This window comes from Terrapene carolina, unplaced genomic scaffold (genome assembly GCF_002925995.2).
Source record: "Terrapene carolina triunguis isolate 2854851 unplaced genomic scaffold, T_m_triunguis-2.0 Scaffold310, whole genome shotgun sequence".
Classification (NCBI taxonomy): Eukaryota; Metazoa; Chordata; order Testudines; family Emydidae; genus Terrapene; species Terrapene triunguis.
Window position 1 is genome coordinate 5,250,314 of NW_020664661.1, and position 16,986 is coordinate 5,267,299.

Sequence of the window (16,986 nt, forward strand, 5' to 3'; positions counted from 1 at the left end):
CTGGGCTGGGTTTGTCCCATACATGCCCTGATGAGGTGTGAACTGCCCCTCTGCTCCTGGAGAGTTTTGCCTGGGCTTGTTTTAAGCCATTAGGACACATTTTCAGCCTCATAATTATATATATGAAATTACAACCTATAACATTACTATAACAACAATGCTCAGTGCATCATGAGCCTTCAGAAGACACCCGATATGACAAACTTTGCATTGGATACCACACAATCATATGATAAGGATGAACATGGGGGTGCAGGGTGTTCCCCCGAGGTACAGAGTGTCACACCTGTCCACATTTAGATTTGCCTTAGGACTTGGCTTAGATATAGATTTGCAGGAAATGAACAGTTGACGTAATGTTTTGGGGTTTATCAAAGTGTAGAATTATGTTTATAAAGTGCACTTTGTTTAGCTGGACTGTCTTAGCCCACACACTTTCTACCTTAATTCCCGCTAGTCACTAAAGTTCTTTGTGACTTTTCCCATCGTTTTTAATAAGCTTCAAAAGCTTATAAAAAACCAAATTTCTGGTAGGAAAGCCCACAGAAGACTGAAGAATTTCAGAGGGACTTAACCAACCTACATGCATGGGCAACATGGTGGCTGATGAAATTCAGAATTGATAAATGCAAAGTTATGCACCATAGAGGGAAAATAGTTTACGCATATCTGATCACATGAAGTGATTGTGTTGTCATTATTGACAGCTCAACAAAGATTTTGGCTTAGTGTGCAGCTGCAGTCAAAAAAAAAATCACACCAGATGTTAAGATTCAACAAGAATGAGATAGCAAATATTACAGAAAAGGTCATAATATAATGCAATAGTATACCTTCAACTCTATGTGTGCAGTCCTGGTCACCCCAGCTCATAAATGATCATGTAGAATTTGAGAGGGTGCAGAGAAAGGTAATGGGAATAACTAGGGGCATGGAAAACACTCACGAGGGGAGACTGAAGAGATTGACTGATTACCTTAGAAAGGAGGTGAATAAGAGGGGATCTGATAAAAGTATAAACAATGGTGTTCTTCCTTTCTCTCAACACAAGAACAAGGGGACATTTGATGAAATTGCCAGCTGTGACCCAATGCACAGGAAGTAATTTTGGGGGGGGGGGAAATCTGGGCCTGGGAGTGTATTGGGGTCACCCTGCAGTAGTAACCAAGACTAGTGAGAGCCAGAGTGTGGCTGGTAGGCTTACCCATCCCCAAGGAACTGCTCAGGCTGGGAGTCGGGATGGACACTACTCCAAGGACCCCACTCCCATAACTGTGGGGCCACCATGGCTGGCCGGCCTGCTCCCCATTGCAAGGGCCATATCCTATACCTGCAGCCCCATCCCAGTGTTTGGGCCTGGACGGCCAGATGCTGCCCAGGCATGGTCAAAGCGGCTGCTCCTGTTGTGTTTATAGGGTAACCTGAGGCACTGCCAACCTCCCCCTGTCAGTCCCAATGGCTCCCCCTCATGCACAGGCTGGGGCAGCCCCTCCCCCAATGGCTCCACCCACGTGATCGGGCTGGAGGCAGCCCCTCCCTCCGTGCCCACAGCGCGCTGCCTCGGGTGCCGCGAGGAGGCGGCTCACGCGGGGGGCGTTCCGCGGAGGCCGCTGGTGCCGCGCGTGCTGACGTTTGGCTCCCGTTCGCCACCGTAGGCGCAGCGCTTCCGGTGTGCGGCCGGATGACGTGGCCGGGGCAGCGGAAACAGCGTCTCGTCGGCAGCGGCTGGGTCGGGTCCGGGTCCGGGTCCGGGCCGGGCAGAGCGAGGGCGGCTCGCGGGTAGCCTGGTGCTTGCGCTGGTGACGCGGAGGAGGCCGGCGGGGAGGATGGAGCTGCCCAGGCTGCTGCTGTGCGCGGCGTCCGCGGCGCTGCTGCTGTTGCGGGCCCGGGCCGACGAGCACGAGCACACGGTGAGGAGCCGGCTGGGCCTGCCCGCCAGCCGCGCCCCTGGTGCCAGGCGCGGCGGGTGCAGCACGGGGTGGTACAGCCGTCCTCGGGGGGGAGTGTGTGTGTGTTTATGGAGGCGGGGCCCTCAGTCCCGCCACCTTGTGTGGAAGTGTGTGTGTGGGGGGGCATACACCCAACCCCGGTATGTATGTGTGGAGGGGCGGGGGGCCGTGTACACCTGTCCCGTGTGTGTGTTTATGGAGGGGGAGATTGTGAATACCTGTGGGGGAGGGAGAGTGTGTGTGTGTGTGTAGATCGGGCCCTGCACACCCGGAAGTGTGGGTGGGAGGGCCTGTACACCTGTTCCCTGTGGAGTGTGTGTGTTTATAGAGGAGGGGCTCTGAATACTGTTCCTTTGTGGCGGAGTGGAACTGTAATATCTGGTCCGTAGTAGGGGTATGGTTGCAGCAAGGAGGGTCTGTTCCATCAGTAGGGTTTGGGGCTTTGCGGGATTGCTGAAGAGGTCAATACTCCTTCCTCTGAATGATACTTGGTCACAAGTATTCTCCAGACCCCTCCTCCCCAAAATGCTGCTTCAGGTTGTGGGCTGTGTGGTGACCCTGCTGTCTGATGGGGACTATGCTGCCTGAATGACCACTAGTCTCATGTCAGTCACTACCTAATCCAATCACAGTGGATGGCCATACTCCGTGCACAGTGGCTGGCCATACTCTGTACTGCAGAATCCTCCTCTGGGGTGGGACAGGTGTGGGCTAAGTGGGACTAAATAGATTGGAAGAAGACCTAGCCTCTGGTTAAGTATCTGTGCTCCTCAGTTTCCCTGACTCCTTGCACTTTTTCTTCCACATGTGCACATTCCTGGTCCTTTGGTACTGCTCCCCATACAGGTACACACTGGCTCTGATTCTGTGGCTTTGACAACTTCTCTGTGATAGAAGAGCAATGAAAATGACTAAATGTCTAGAAAACATGACCTATCAGGGAAGATTGAAAAAATTGGGTTTGTTTAGTTTGGGGAAGAGAAGACTGAGAGAGGACATAAGTTTTCAAATACATACAAGGTTGTTATAAGGAGGAGGGAGAAAAATTGTTGTCCTTAACCTCTGAGGACAGGACAAGAAGTACAGTGGGCTTAAATTGCAGCATGGGCAGTTTAGGTTGGACATTAGGAAAAACTGCCAAATTGTCAGGGTAGTTAACCACTGGAATAAGTTGCCTAGGGAGGTAGTGGAATCTCCATCATTGCCTAACCTGCTCTTAAAAATCTCCAAACACTTGTCAGGGATGATCTAGATAATACTTAGTCCTTCTTTGAGTGAAGGTGACTGGACTAGATGACCTCTCGAGGTCTCTTCCAGTCCTACAATTCTATGATTTATAATAGGTACAACTTTCATAAATTCAGAATCTGCCATATAACACATCATTTAGAAATAACTTTGCTATTGTCCCCTTTTTGGCCAAGTACAGCCCTGAAGTGGTCAATTTCAAGATTTAATTATCTAAATGTATTAGTGAAGATTGAAATTAGTAAGTGAAGAGAAATTGGGACGTAGTTCAGAGATTAAAATCTTTATGGTTTAAAGTCAAATATAGCTTAAAAAGGTCTTGTGTTCTTATGAAGTTGCTGAAAAATAATTCAGTATTTAATTGTACATCTGTTCACTAACTTATGTGTTCCTTTACAGAGTCTTAACTTATACATCTGCTCTTTGCACACACTAAGACCTCTTGTACTGCTTGTCTACCACTGGTGCTAGCACCTGTAAAAATGCTAGTGTAGACATTTCATAGATGTTTTTACAGTATCCTCGGATCCTACTTGAATCAAGCTTAGATGGCATGGTAAAATGCTGTATAGTCTGCATTGTCACTGTTGCTAGTACTGATGGAATTGCAGAGATACTAGATGAACTGTCCAAAAAGTCCTCATATAGATTCATTGTCAGATTCTTCCATTATTGAGGAACACTCTGAGTATTTACTAGCATTGTGTTAATGTGGGAGAACCAGTAAGTGAAACTGAGTGCTGTATTTTAGTTGTCCAGACTGAATGAAGTGCAAAGTCTAAAAAAGCAGCCTAAGTGATGAAATATAACTAAATTGTAAAAATTTTAGAAAAATCTAACTACTAAAATGAAAATTAGCCTGATGATGTGTGTGAAATTTATAAATAAAACTTAAATTTATAATTCTTTTCCTTGATTTGAAGAGTTATAATTTAGCTTAAATGTGCTTTCAAAATTGATACATAAAAAGAATATACTGTTGTAGATGACCAAGAATTGTTCTCATCTCCCCTCCCCCCCCTTACAGAATACATTCTCCAGCAACTGAAGTAAGCAAACTTTCTTAACAGTTCATGTCCCCAGAAGTGTAGGAATGGTAGTAAATACAGGATTTCCACTCTTGTAACAGATTTGAATCCCCTGAGTCTGAAGTTTTACCTACCATGGTAAATATTATAGTCTATGTGAGCACAATGTTTTTGGTACTTGAGTTAACTGTGGCTCATTATGTCTACAAGGGGCCAATAAAACTTGACTTAAAGCAGGCTAGAATGAATATATAACTGCCTCTCCTGAAAATGTTTGCAGATCCCTTTTCAAAGCAGGTGAAATTATAGAGCAGGGCTCAGGACGCTGAGCAATCTTCTCACTTCTGGGAAATGAAAGGGTAAGCCTGGGGCCTTGTTCATACTACATACTAGCTAGAGTTGACCGGGCCTAGAATTCAGAGGGGGTTAAAGAGAGTGTGCTACTGGACATAAATTTGCCCCACCCAAAATACAAACTTTAAGTTGAAATCCCAGGTTTAATGTGTCATGAACATGAGCTGTGGAAGTTGGGCTTTAGAAACAATGCTTGATATATATTGTATGTCCATGAGGCACTGAAAGAATTAGTAATTTAGGTTTGCCAATCATTTTATTTGATGAATTCTCTTTTGGATTTTATGTGTGTCTTCTTTTATTGCTGTTCCCTGTGCTGCTTTTGCTTCTTTGCCCTGGCAGTAAAAAGAAATGTTAATTCTTTTTTCTGAAATATTGTGTGCTGTTGCTTCAGAGAACAGTATTCTGGTAAGTTTCACTCTCAACATGGGAGTAAAAAAGCAACACAATGAAGTATCTAAACATGAACTAGGGAAATACAACCTAGATGGAGCTACTATCAGGTGGGTGCATAACTGGTTGGAAAACTGTTCCCAGAGAGTAGTTATCTGTAGTTAACAGTCAAGCTGGAAGGACATATTAAGTGGGGTCCCACAGGGATCAGTTCTGGGTCCGGTTCTGTTAAATATTTTCATCAGTGACATAGAGAGTACACTTATAAAGTTTCTGGGCGATACCAAGCTGGGAGGGGTAGCAAGGGAGGAGTTGGAGGATAGGATACAATTCAAAATGATCTGGACAAACTGGAGAAATGGTCTGAAGTAAATAGGATGAAATTCAATAAGGACAAATGCAAAGTACTCCACTTAGGAAGAACAATCAGTTGCACATACAAAATGGGAAATTACTGCCAAGGAAGGAGTACTGCAGAAAGGGAACTGGGAGTCATAGTAGATCACAAGCTAAATATGAGTGAACAGTGTAACAATGTTTGCTTTTTTCCCCAACATCACTCTGGGATGTATTAGCAGGAGTGTTGTAAGCAAGACACAAGAAGTAATTCTTCCTCTCTACTCTGCGCTAATTAGGCCTCAATCTGGAGTATTGTGTCCAGTTCTGGGAGCCACATTTCAGGAAAGATGTGGACAAACAGGAGAAAGTCCAGAGAAGAGCAACAAAAATGATTAAAGGTCTAGAAAACATGACCTGTGAGGGAAGATTGGGAAAAGTTGTGTTTGTTTAGTTTGGAAAAGAGAAGACTGAGAGACGGCATGACAGTTTTCAAGTACATAAAAGGTTGTTACAAGGAGGAGGGAGAAAAATTGTTCTCCTTAACCTCTGAGAATAGGACAAGAAGCAATGGGCTTAAATAGCAGCAAGTTGGTTTAGGTTGGACATTAGGAAAAACTTCCTAACTGTCAAGGTGGTTAAGCACTGCAAGAAATTGCCTAGGGAAGTTCTGGAATCTCCACCATTGGAGATTTTAAGTGCAGGTCAGACAAACACCCATCAGGGATGGTCTAGATCAGTGGTTCTCAAACTAGGGCCGCCGCTTGTTCAGGGAAAGCCCCTGGCGGGTCGGGCCGGTTTGTTTACCTGCTGCGTCCGCAGGTTCGGCCGATCGTGGCTCCCACTGGCCACGGTTTGCTGCTCCAGGCCAATGGGGGCTGCGGGAAGCGGCGCTGGCTGAGGGACGCGCTGGCCGCCCTTCCTGCAGCCCCCATTGGCCTGGAGCGGCGAACCACAGCCAATGGGAGCCGCGATCGGCCGAACCTGCGGACGCGGCAGGTAAACAAATCGGCCCAGCCTACCAGGGGCTTTCCCTGAACAAGCGGCGGCCCAAGTTTGAGAACCACTGTCTAGATAATACTTAGTCCTGCCATGGGCGCAGGGGACTGGACTAGGTGACCTTGCGAGGTCCTCTCCAGTCCTGTGATTTTATGTAGCATGTCCAGGGATGCATGCGTTTGAAGTATCTTGATTGTTTCTTGGGTTAAAATACTTGTTATCCTATTGAATTATTATCAGATAAACTTCAGTAGCCCAACACTAACTCTCTGTGGCACTGACACCTATCAGACAGATGTTTTCAGGTAAAAAAAATACTAGACACCTTTCTCCTGCACCCTTTTAGTCAGTTGTGTGGACTTCAGAAACATATAGATTAAATAGCCTGCAGGCTAACCTTAGCAGGGTTACCATGCTAATTTTCCACTCTTATGAAGGATCCTAAAGCTTTGTCCCACTTGAAATGAGCTCTGTGGAAAGAAATGGGTTTGCAACATACATACCATGTGCCTAAGAATGGTCTGGCTGGTGCTGTGTTTCTTTTTAGAGTATTTTCAACTTTATGCATTTATTTTATGTTGTTTGTTGCATCCGGCTTGAAAGTGCCACTTGAAGCATTGTTGCCAACTAATGGAAATACTTCTGATCACCAGTCCATACTACAAATACAGCTGTAAACTAGATTGGTGGTGTGCCATAATCAGTAGTATCTCGGTAATGTCTTATTGTTAGTGTGGATGTTGCAATGTGGTCCTAGCTCTAGTCAGTACAGCCTTGCTGGAGGGCTACCCAGTAAAAGTGTTAGAACTGCTAAAAAGTGGCCATATAGATACCACTACCCATGATAGTCATGCTAGGTAGAGCATGGTTATATTTTACTAATATTGTGTCAATTATGAAAAAAGTTTTTAAAGCTTTAGTTTGTCAGAGATGGCACAGGCATAAGGGGGAAGCTTGTGTTTATGGTGATACTTCTCTGGGCTGTTACTACATGTTTAGGCAGTCAAAATAGATCATTACGTTCTCAACATAGTTACCAGAATTACTGAACTGATATCAAACTTGGTACAGAAAATGCTGTGAAACCAAATTTGTGACACCTAATTAAACTTAGTGTAAATTGATATGTTTACATCTTAAGAGTTTGGTGATAGGTATTTAAAATTGTACATTTATGCAACCTTCTATAATATTCTAAACTGAAGTAGTGGACTTTGGATTGTGGAACCATCAAGATGTTTCTTGTTCAGTCTTTGCTGATTCTAGTTTTAGAAATAGTCGCATCATATTTCTTATCTTAGTAGGATCCTTGGACCATATACACTGTATCATCTACTATGAAGCAACAAAACATGAAATTGCCAATTATGCCAGTCCTGAAGATGCAACACTTCTTATTTGTTGGCTTTTTTTTGTGTGTGTGTGTGTGCTGCCTTCATGCTACATTTAACAGCACCTACTTAACAGATCTGTCTACTGTTATATTCTTTTTAGGACACAGGTGGCTATCATCTTGTAGCTGTAAGGCTGTCTTCCTGGCCTTTTTAAGGGACACTTTTTTTTTTTGTGCAAGGTGGGGTAGAAAGGGGATAAAGATTATGATGTAGGCATTTCTAGAATAGCGTTGTCCTTTGTGGCTGCAAGATAAGTAATTCTTGTTGGTTTGAAGGAGCCCTGGAAGCTTGGCTAAAGCTTGTTTTCATAGCAAAACAAATATAAAATTGCATTTAAATAGACCAGTAAATTTGCTTATGTTTTTATTATAAACAGGAACTGCATCTTGGTAATGAAGTACAGTAACTCCTCACTTAAAGTCGTCCCGGTTAACATTCTTTCGTTGTTACGTTGCTGATCAATTAGGGAACATGCTCGTTTAAAGTTGCGCAGTATTCCCTTATAACGTTGTTTGGCAGTGCTTTGTCCACTGCTTGCAGAAAGAGCAACCCATTGGAGCTAGTGGTGGGGTGGACCGGCAGCCTCCCAGTAGCTCCCTGCTCCCCGAAGTTCCCTATGGGGCAGGCGCCCAGCAGACTATCAATTGCCGGCAGTTCAGCTGTCCCTCCCCCCACTGCCGTGTGCTGCTCCTGTCTTCTGCCTTGGAGCTGCTCCCGGGAGCCTCCTGCTTGCTGTGCAAAGGAGGCGGGGGAGAGAAAAGGGGTGCTAATGTCAGGGTGTCCCCCTCCCCCCTGCTCCTGCCCCCCCCGCTACTTTACCCCATTTCCATAGAGCGGGGGGGTGGGGGCGGACAACAACACAACAGGGCTCAGGACGGAGGGAGCTTGCTGGCAGCAGCTGCTGTCTCAACTTGCTGATCTACTTAAAAAGGCAGTGTACTTAGAGTGGGGTCAGCATACTTAAAGGCGCAATGCGCGACTCTCTCACACACACTGTGTATGTCTCTGTCTCTCTCTGCCATGCTGTCTCTCCTCCCTCCATTTGTGCTGCCTTGTAGAGTGTGAGGCTACATTAACAACAATGTGTTAACCTGTGAGAGCTCAGCTGAGTTCATCATTTAGCAGTAAGGCATTCCCTGGGAAATATCCCACCCTCTGACTTCACCACTCAACCAAGCTTCACAATCATCATTGCTGTGTACAGTATTAAATTGTTTAAAACTTATACTGTGTGTGTGTGTATATATATATATGTATATGTATATGTGTATATATGTATGTATGTATAGTCTTTTGTCTGGCAAAAAAAATTTCCCTGGAACCTAACCCCCCCCCCCCATTTACATTAATTCTTATGGGGAAACTGGATTAGCTAAACATAGTTTCGCTTAAAGTAGCATTTTTCAGGAACATAACTGCAACGTTAAGCAAGGAGTTACTGTAACTACAGATTCTAAATTTAAGTAAAGTTATCACCTCATGTCCCCTGCTCTGATAATCATGACTGACCACTGACTTGTTTCACCACTTTGCACAATTACTGCATTATTACTTGTCACCCACAAGACTCATTAGAATTAATTTCTAGCTGAGGCAGAAATTTATTCCTTTGTAAAAATGTTTATTTCATATATTTAAACAAGACAGATCAGGTAGTGTATCAAAACCCTTACCATCTTATGTGCTGTGAGAACCAGACGCTCTTTTTAGATAAATGTCTGTTTATCTGCTCTTACTTTCTCCTAGTTTTGTTGGCTTATCTTATAGTTGAGTTAGACATTTCATACTGTTGTTCTCACACATTTTACCTGATCACTGCTAACTTTTCACTGACTATTCTGTTTGTCCTCATAGGGAGCTCCTGATGGAGTCTTCATTTTTTTTCTTCTCCAAATTTCTAAATCCATCTGTCATTGAATCTTCTGTAGCTAGAGAGGAAATTTCTGTTTGAATAGCAGGAGAGGGAAACTATCACATCCCGTTACATAATCTTACAGTACAAGTGATTTTAAGAAAAGACCATCTGGCTCCCCTGTGGCATGCTTTATTCAATTCAATGCTGCTTTCGATACCCTAGCAGAAGTAAAAGGGACTTTGATTTGCTGTCTTGCTTTCTAAGATCATGGAGGATAGAACTGAGTAAGTGAGCACTTGTCCTATAGATTCTCTCATTTAGGACTCTGTTTTGTCTCATCTGCTCAGAGTGTGAGGCTAATTAGAAAGGTTTGTGAGAAGATGTAGGCTTAATGACTTCTGTATATTTACGACATTGATTTAAAACTCAGTTTCACAGACCTGTATGATGTGTCTGAATGACTTATCTAGTGCCTGAAATCATTTCTCCAAACTGAGGGAGTTGCCTGCCACTTATTACTTAGGTTTGTAGCCTGGTACGTAGGTGGGAAGGGCAAATGGATGTCATGTTGGATTCTCATAACAGAGGAATTACCCCATATTTCCTTGTATTTGTTTCATAGGCAGCCCAGGTTTCAGTGGCTTCTACCTTATTAGTTAGAAAATTGCATTAATACAGATGCTTTCTGGCTTGCTTCCAGATCCAAAGCTATCCACAGCTTAAAGATTCTTACTTAAAAAGGAACACAATTAACTTTCCCAGACTTTTGATTGCCTTTTACTTCTGCTTTCAAACACACAGTGATCTGAAAAAGACAACACAACCTATATTGGTAGGTTTGCATTTCTTTTACCTCTACTACAATATACACTGCACATGTTCTGGGGAAAATGCACATCCTCTCCACAATTCAATTTCCACAACACTAGCCACATCAATTTCTACACAAGGTGTAACTATTTCTTTTTTGAACACCGGGTAAAGGCCATTTAATCAACATATAATCCAAAGGGCTATCCTTAGAGGGTTTTACCAGAGACCCACCCATCTGCCTGCTGACACTCTAACAGAGAATTACACAGAGAACAGAGGGAATTATGGCCCAATAGGATCCTATTACAGGAATTTCTACTAATACTGACCTCTACAGTGGACGGGACAGAAGGATCCCAATTCGACCTCAGAGCTTCATCGCATGCGATGGCTTCCACTCTGAGGAATTACGAATGAGAGGCTCAGTTCCGTCCACACACCTAACGCCCAAATGTATAAAACAAATTCATTAACCGGTTAACCAGAACAGAACCAGACCAGAACCAGATGGTGTCTCCTTATCCTATTAGGACTCACCTTATCGGAACACGAACCCCAGGGGCCGCGGTGAAGCAGAGAAAAGGGGCGAAACACCCCGTTGGCGCCGTTCCCAGTTCACCGCAGCTGTCCGGAGTTCAATGTCCGAGCTAGGAGAGTCCCATCTGGGGTCGCCAGAAACTGTCACCGAAATGTTGGGTCCACCTAGCTGAGAGCCAATAACAGCCAGACAGGGATAAGGAAGAGTTGCTTTATTCTGCAGAAGAAAGGAGAGCTTTGCACCTTGGTACAAAAACTCTGTCTTACACAAATTTCACAGATCCTTTATACACATTCAGACAAAGACCCTTGCCGTGTTAACACTTGATTGGTGGTTGCCAGACCCGTGCTTCTGCTATCTGGTCAGTGAAAACCGGCTTGGGGCTAGTTCCCTCTGCCTTAAGGCAGAGGAGAGAAGACAGTTCAAAAGTTCAGGCTACTGTGTAGTGCGGTATCTGCTTCCCCCTAATGGCCACTGGTTGACATAAAGGCTGCTAGCTGTTAAGGGGGGTCACTAGTAACTTCCACAGTTGGAAGAAATTCCAATACAATTATTCACAAGCAAAACAAGAGGTCTATCCATCCCCCAAGGAACTTACAATCTTAGTTGAACATACCATACAATTCATTGTAGGGATGTATTGCAAGGATGAAGCTAATAATAGTAAAAGACACTTTTAGATGCACTGTTTTTGTATATAGCTTTATATATTTTTTATATAACAAGTGGTAGTTCTTCCTACTTCAAAAAATCAATCTATCTGTTTCCAAGCTCCTAAATTCTCTAATACTTCTGTTGTTTGCTTAATTAAGGAGGGAACAGTTGTCTTGTCTTGTACTTATAGTTGTCTTGGCTTCTTGGCAAGTCACACTTCATACTGTTGGGAGAATGGCAACTGTTATTTGCAAGATTGCTACACTGATATGTTTATGGCAGTGCATAAATAAATGGTGCTTTATAGGCAAGGTATGATCTCTTCCCCTAGAGGGTTTACAGTCCAAGATGCAAGAGAATTAAGTTCTTCTCTTAGGGTATGTCTACACTACAGGATTAATCCGAATTTAGATAATTCGAATTTGGGAAACAGGTTGTATAAATTCGATTGTGCGCGGCCACACTAAGCACATTAATTCGGTTTTTAACCACATTAATTCGGTGGTGTGCGGCCACACTACCCCATTAATTTAAACACAGTAATTCGGTGGTGTGCGGCCACACTAACCCTAATTCGAATTAACAAAATCGATTTAGGCGCTACTCCGTTCGTCGAGGTGGAGTACAGAAATCGATTTTAAGTGCCCTTTAATTCGAATTAACTGGCTCTGTAGTGTGGACGGGTGAAGGGTTAATTCGGATTAACGCAGCTAAATCCGAATTAAAGTCGTAGTGTAGACCAGGCCTTAGACAGGAGCTGCTCCTGTCTTCAGGGATGTTTATGATTTGGCTAGCTTTGAGTGCTTCCTGTGTTTAGGGTTTGTTGCTAGTATAGCGAGGAAGTGTGATAAACATCTTACTGGAATGATTGAAGTCCTCTTCTGCTCATTTTACTCTTTGAAGACTCAAGGCTTAATTAAATGTTGTGGGATAGGATATTAAGGCTTTCTAATTATGAAGTTTTTTGAATGATAAGGAAGAGATGTATGTTTCATTGTGTTTTGGTGGAGATTATTTTTGCATCTTTGGTTCCTGCTAGATGAAGGTACTGATCAAAACTAGTTTTCTGATAGCAAGGTGGAAGGAGTGCTAGTAGCAAATACTATTACCAATAAATACACATCTGCCTTAAATAAAGTAATGAGTGACCAGGAAACTTGGTGGAATCTGATACTCCATCTTTATCTCACCTCTTTGTGAGAGGCAGGGGGAGTCTGTCTTTAATTTGCTTATTCAGTGGCCTAAGACTGAAACTGATAACTCATTTCACAATGTCCCACTAAATGGTCTACAACTACATCACACAACCACCATAACTCCCATGTCCCTCTCAGCTGAGAGGCAAGGGATTGAATGAACTCCTTTTCATGCTTAATTGGGTCCTCTCTCCCAAGAGCGAAATGATGGCATTCTGGGTTGTGTGAGGAAAACAGCCTCCTGTCACTACCTATGTTTGTATGTTTTCTATATTTGTATTACAGTAGCATCTGGAAGCCCCTGTTGAGATCAGGGTCTCAATATGCTGAGCACGTATGAACACAGAGTCCCTGCCCCAAAGAGTTGACCATCTAGTTACAGAATTAATCTACAATCTGTTCTGAAGATAAATGGAGGAATTCACTCACAGGCCTGTCAGTCTGTTTTTTTTAATTAACATGTTTATATTTGAACAAGAAAGTAGAACTTTGTCTTGTTTTAATACTTACTTATAGTATATAATTGATTTAATTCATTTTAAAGGTGACCTGGAATGCTTCCCAAAAAATTTTGAGGTCACCATTCAGTAACAGACTGTCTGCAAATAAGTACATTATTAAAATGGGAGTTAATTTTTTTTCCTCTTAACTCTCTGTGGAAGACAAGAGTTTAGAAGCTTAAGAAAATTAACACAATCCACTACTGAAAAAGAATACAGCTCCGTTTACAAGTCAGCATGTCATCAACTGTTGCATGAGAGAAACAGTACTTGAGAGAAATTTGGATCTTGATAGGTAACGCTTTTTACTCAAAAACCACTAGGGGGAGGAAGGTACAAAAGTCAAGTCAGGCATTACAAAAGGAGAGAAAGATGGGGATATAGCCCCCAATCTGCCAGCAGAATCAGGAACATGGTAAGGAGCCTAATGCTCACTTCACCTGTTGAGTGCTATACTTCCCACCTTCCCTCAGCTTTCTGCAAGGATGGATTGTTATGCTGCATCAGTATAACCTTTCAAGTTGGTGGTAGAGAGGGGGGAACCTCTTCTGGCTTTCTCTGACATCTTGAATGGTTTTTCTTTGCTCCCCTCTCATTTCTCCTTCCCCATCCCTAAAATCTCCTGTACCTCTGCTACTTTCCCAAGTAAAGTGAAACTGACAAATGGCTGGTTAGTATTATTGCTGGACATGCAGTAGTGAAACTGACCAAATATTTATCATCCATTGCTGCAGATGTAATACAAAAGAGTACAAGGCTTTCCATTATAAGCAGCTTTGATTTGTTAATAAAGTGGCATGATGGAATGAAAGGATTAAATCTTTTCTCAAAACATGGTGACTTAAATGCATAAATTAGAATAAAACATATTTTTAAGCACTCATGACTCAAGCACTCTACATGTGGGTTTGTAGCTAATTATTTCTAGGCCCAACTAGCTGTATGGAAGTTAACTATTCATATAATTGTGTTTAAGGACTTTTGTTCATTTGTTGAAATGAAAAGTGTCTAACTCTTTTCTACCAGTTACTTTGACTGCACAATAAAAAATACACTTATGCCTAATTGACATTTGATTCTCCTTTCCACTCAAAGTAACATAAATATTTGTTCCATTTATACACATCTCAGCCTTGTGAGAACACTTCATTCTTGCATATTTATGGGGCCTGAATTTTAGCTCTTAAGTAGGATTGAAATGGATTTGCCATGTGCAAATACAATTATATGCACCTATTCCTGGCTTGAAAACCGGACCCAGGTGGTTTGGTGAATTGAGGGTATAGTCACCAATATTGAAGTGTGGAGGAAAGGCTAGCGGTAAACTGTTTTAGTCCTGTAAAGACTGTTAAAAGCACAATAAAAAAAAACTAGTCAAGGTTAGCATTTTACAAAGTGTATCACACATGATAACTTAAACACTTTGGTTCTTATTTTTGTGAGTCCATCCCAACATCTGGACAAATTGGAGAAATGGTCTGAGTTAAACAGGATGAAGTTTAACAAAGACAAATGCAAAGTGCTCCACTTAGGAAGAAAAAATCAGTTTCACACATACAGAATGGGAAGAGACTGTCTAGGAAGGAGTACGGCAGAAAGGGATCTAGAGGTTATAGTGGACCACAAGCTAAATATGAGTCAAGAGTGTGACGCTGTTGCAAAAAAAGCAAACATGATTCTGGGATGTATTAACAGGTGTGTTGTGAGCAAGACACGAGAAGTCATTCTTCCGCTCTACTCTGCTCTGGTTAGGCCTCAGCTGGAGTATTGTGTCCAGTTCTGGGCACCGCATTTCAAGAAAGATGTGGAGAAATTGGAAAGGGTCCAGAGAAGAGCAACAAGAATGATTAAAAGTCTTGAGAACATGACCTATGAAGGAAGGCTGAAAGCATTGGGTTTGTTTAGTTTGGAAAAGAGAAGACTGAGAGGGGACATGATAGCAGTTTTCAGGTATCTAAAAGGGTGTCATAAGGAGGAGGGAGAAAACTTGTTCACCTTAGGCTCTAAGGATAGAACAAGAAGCAATGGGCTTAAACTGCAGCAAGGGAGGTCTAGGTTGGACATTAGGAAAAAGTTCCTAACTGTCAGGGTGGTTAAATACTGGAATAAATTGCCTAGGGAGGTTGTGGAATCTCCATCTCTGGAGATATTTAAGAGTAGGTTAGATAAATGTCTATCAGGGATGGTCTAGACAGTATTTGGTCCTGCCATACGGGCAGGGGACTGGACTCGATGACCTCTCGAGGTCCCTTCCAGTCCTAGAATCTATGAATTAATGGAGACATTTATCTGAGGAGTGCATATATTAAGAGTGTTGGAATTATGATGATAGAACTTGAAAAAACTTTAGACAGCTACTGGCTGGGGTACTACATTTACTGACCAGAGGTAGTTACAAGTGATGAGGTTTTAATTGCTTTTACAGAGAAGTCCAGGGCAAAACCCTGTTGAGAGGGCTACACTTATTGCTACTTCTAGTTATTAAGATGGAGGGTATTTGTGTTCTACCAAGGTACAATTTACGCATCCTGTATGCAGTCTTTGGCAAATTTATACAGTTGCAGATAAAAAAGATAAATGCTTTTTGTAAGTTTCTATGCTTTCAATTTCTGGGAATGTTACCTGTAAAGGGCCACTGATGCTTCATACCCTTATGCCAAATATTTGTTTAAATGCCTAAGAGGAGCAGGCATAGATTCCTCCCCCCCCGCCCCCAAATATTTGTCTTATGTGATGTTCTTTTAGTTGTCTTAATTCAAAGTGCAGATGGTGTTTGGACCTCTCCTTTCTGAACTCCCCAAATATACCACTGCCTCTCTAAATAACATGAAGAATGGATGTGCTTACTTTTACTGTGATAGACTTCTCATATGTTTCAATATGCTTTCTTTTAGTACCAAGATAAAGAAGAAGTCGTTCTTTGGATGAATACAGTAGGACCTTACCACAATCGCCAAGAGACATACAAATACTTCTCTCTTCCCTTCTGCGTGGGATCAAAAAAAAGCATCAGTCATTATCATGAAACACTAGGAGAAGCACTTCAAGGAGTTGAATTGGAATTTAGTGGTCTGGACATTAAATTTAAAGGTAAGCATTCTAAGATGTATTAAAAAATCCCCTACATTTAATCTCTGAATTAAAAACTCCTGGGTAAGAAACACTTTCAGTTCCCTTGACTAGTAGATTTCTCATTGTTGATCACAACTCTGTATGAAAACAGAGGCTTTTATTACAAATGGTCTCTTAAACACACTGAATTTCTTTCTCTCTCATGCACCCCTTAAAGATACCTCCTTGCAGCAGCTAATAAACTTTTGTGGTAACTGATTATGGCCATTCAAATGTTGAATGTGGACAGGGTTGAAGAAAATCAAAGAATGCTCAGTATGAAAGTAGAGTAGTTTGCTTTTATTTTTGAAGGTTAAAAAGTTTTCAAAATATAATAGTGCGGCTCTTAATTTATGAACAGAGTACATATAAAATGACTGCCCAATACCACATGTTGGCACAGGTAGATCTTAGAGGGGCTTCTCTTTGCTTTTCTGTATTATTGAAAACAGGGCAACTCAGACATGTGAGATATTTAGCCATATGCCCTCTTTAGAAAAACCTAGTGTAGAACAGGGGTGGGCAAACTTTTTGGCCTGAGGGCCACATCTGGGTATGGAAATTGTATGGCGGGCCATGAATGCAATTGGTGGTGCAGGAGGGTGCTCCGGGCTGGGA

General features: G+C 42.5%; 1 protein-coding gene across 1 annotated transcript in view; it reads left to right on the forward strand.

Moving 5' to 3' along the window:
• The first annotated feature begins 1,708 nt into the window (after window positions 1-1,708).
• TM9SF3 (transmembrane 9 superfamily member 3) overlaps window positions 1,709-16,986 on the forward strand; it is an 85,893-nt gene continuing 70,615 nt past the window's right edge. Inside the window, exons 1-2 of the mRNA XM_024218760.3 lie at window positions 1,709-1,910; window positions 16,152-16,347. Of these exons, the coding sequence (XP_024074528.1) occupies window positions 1,827-1,910; window positions 16,152-16,347 (280 nt within the window). The 5' untranslated portion in view covers window positions 1,709-1,826. The remainder of the gene's footprint in view (window positions 1,911-16,151; window positions 16,348-16,986) is intronic.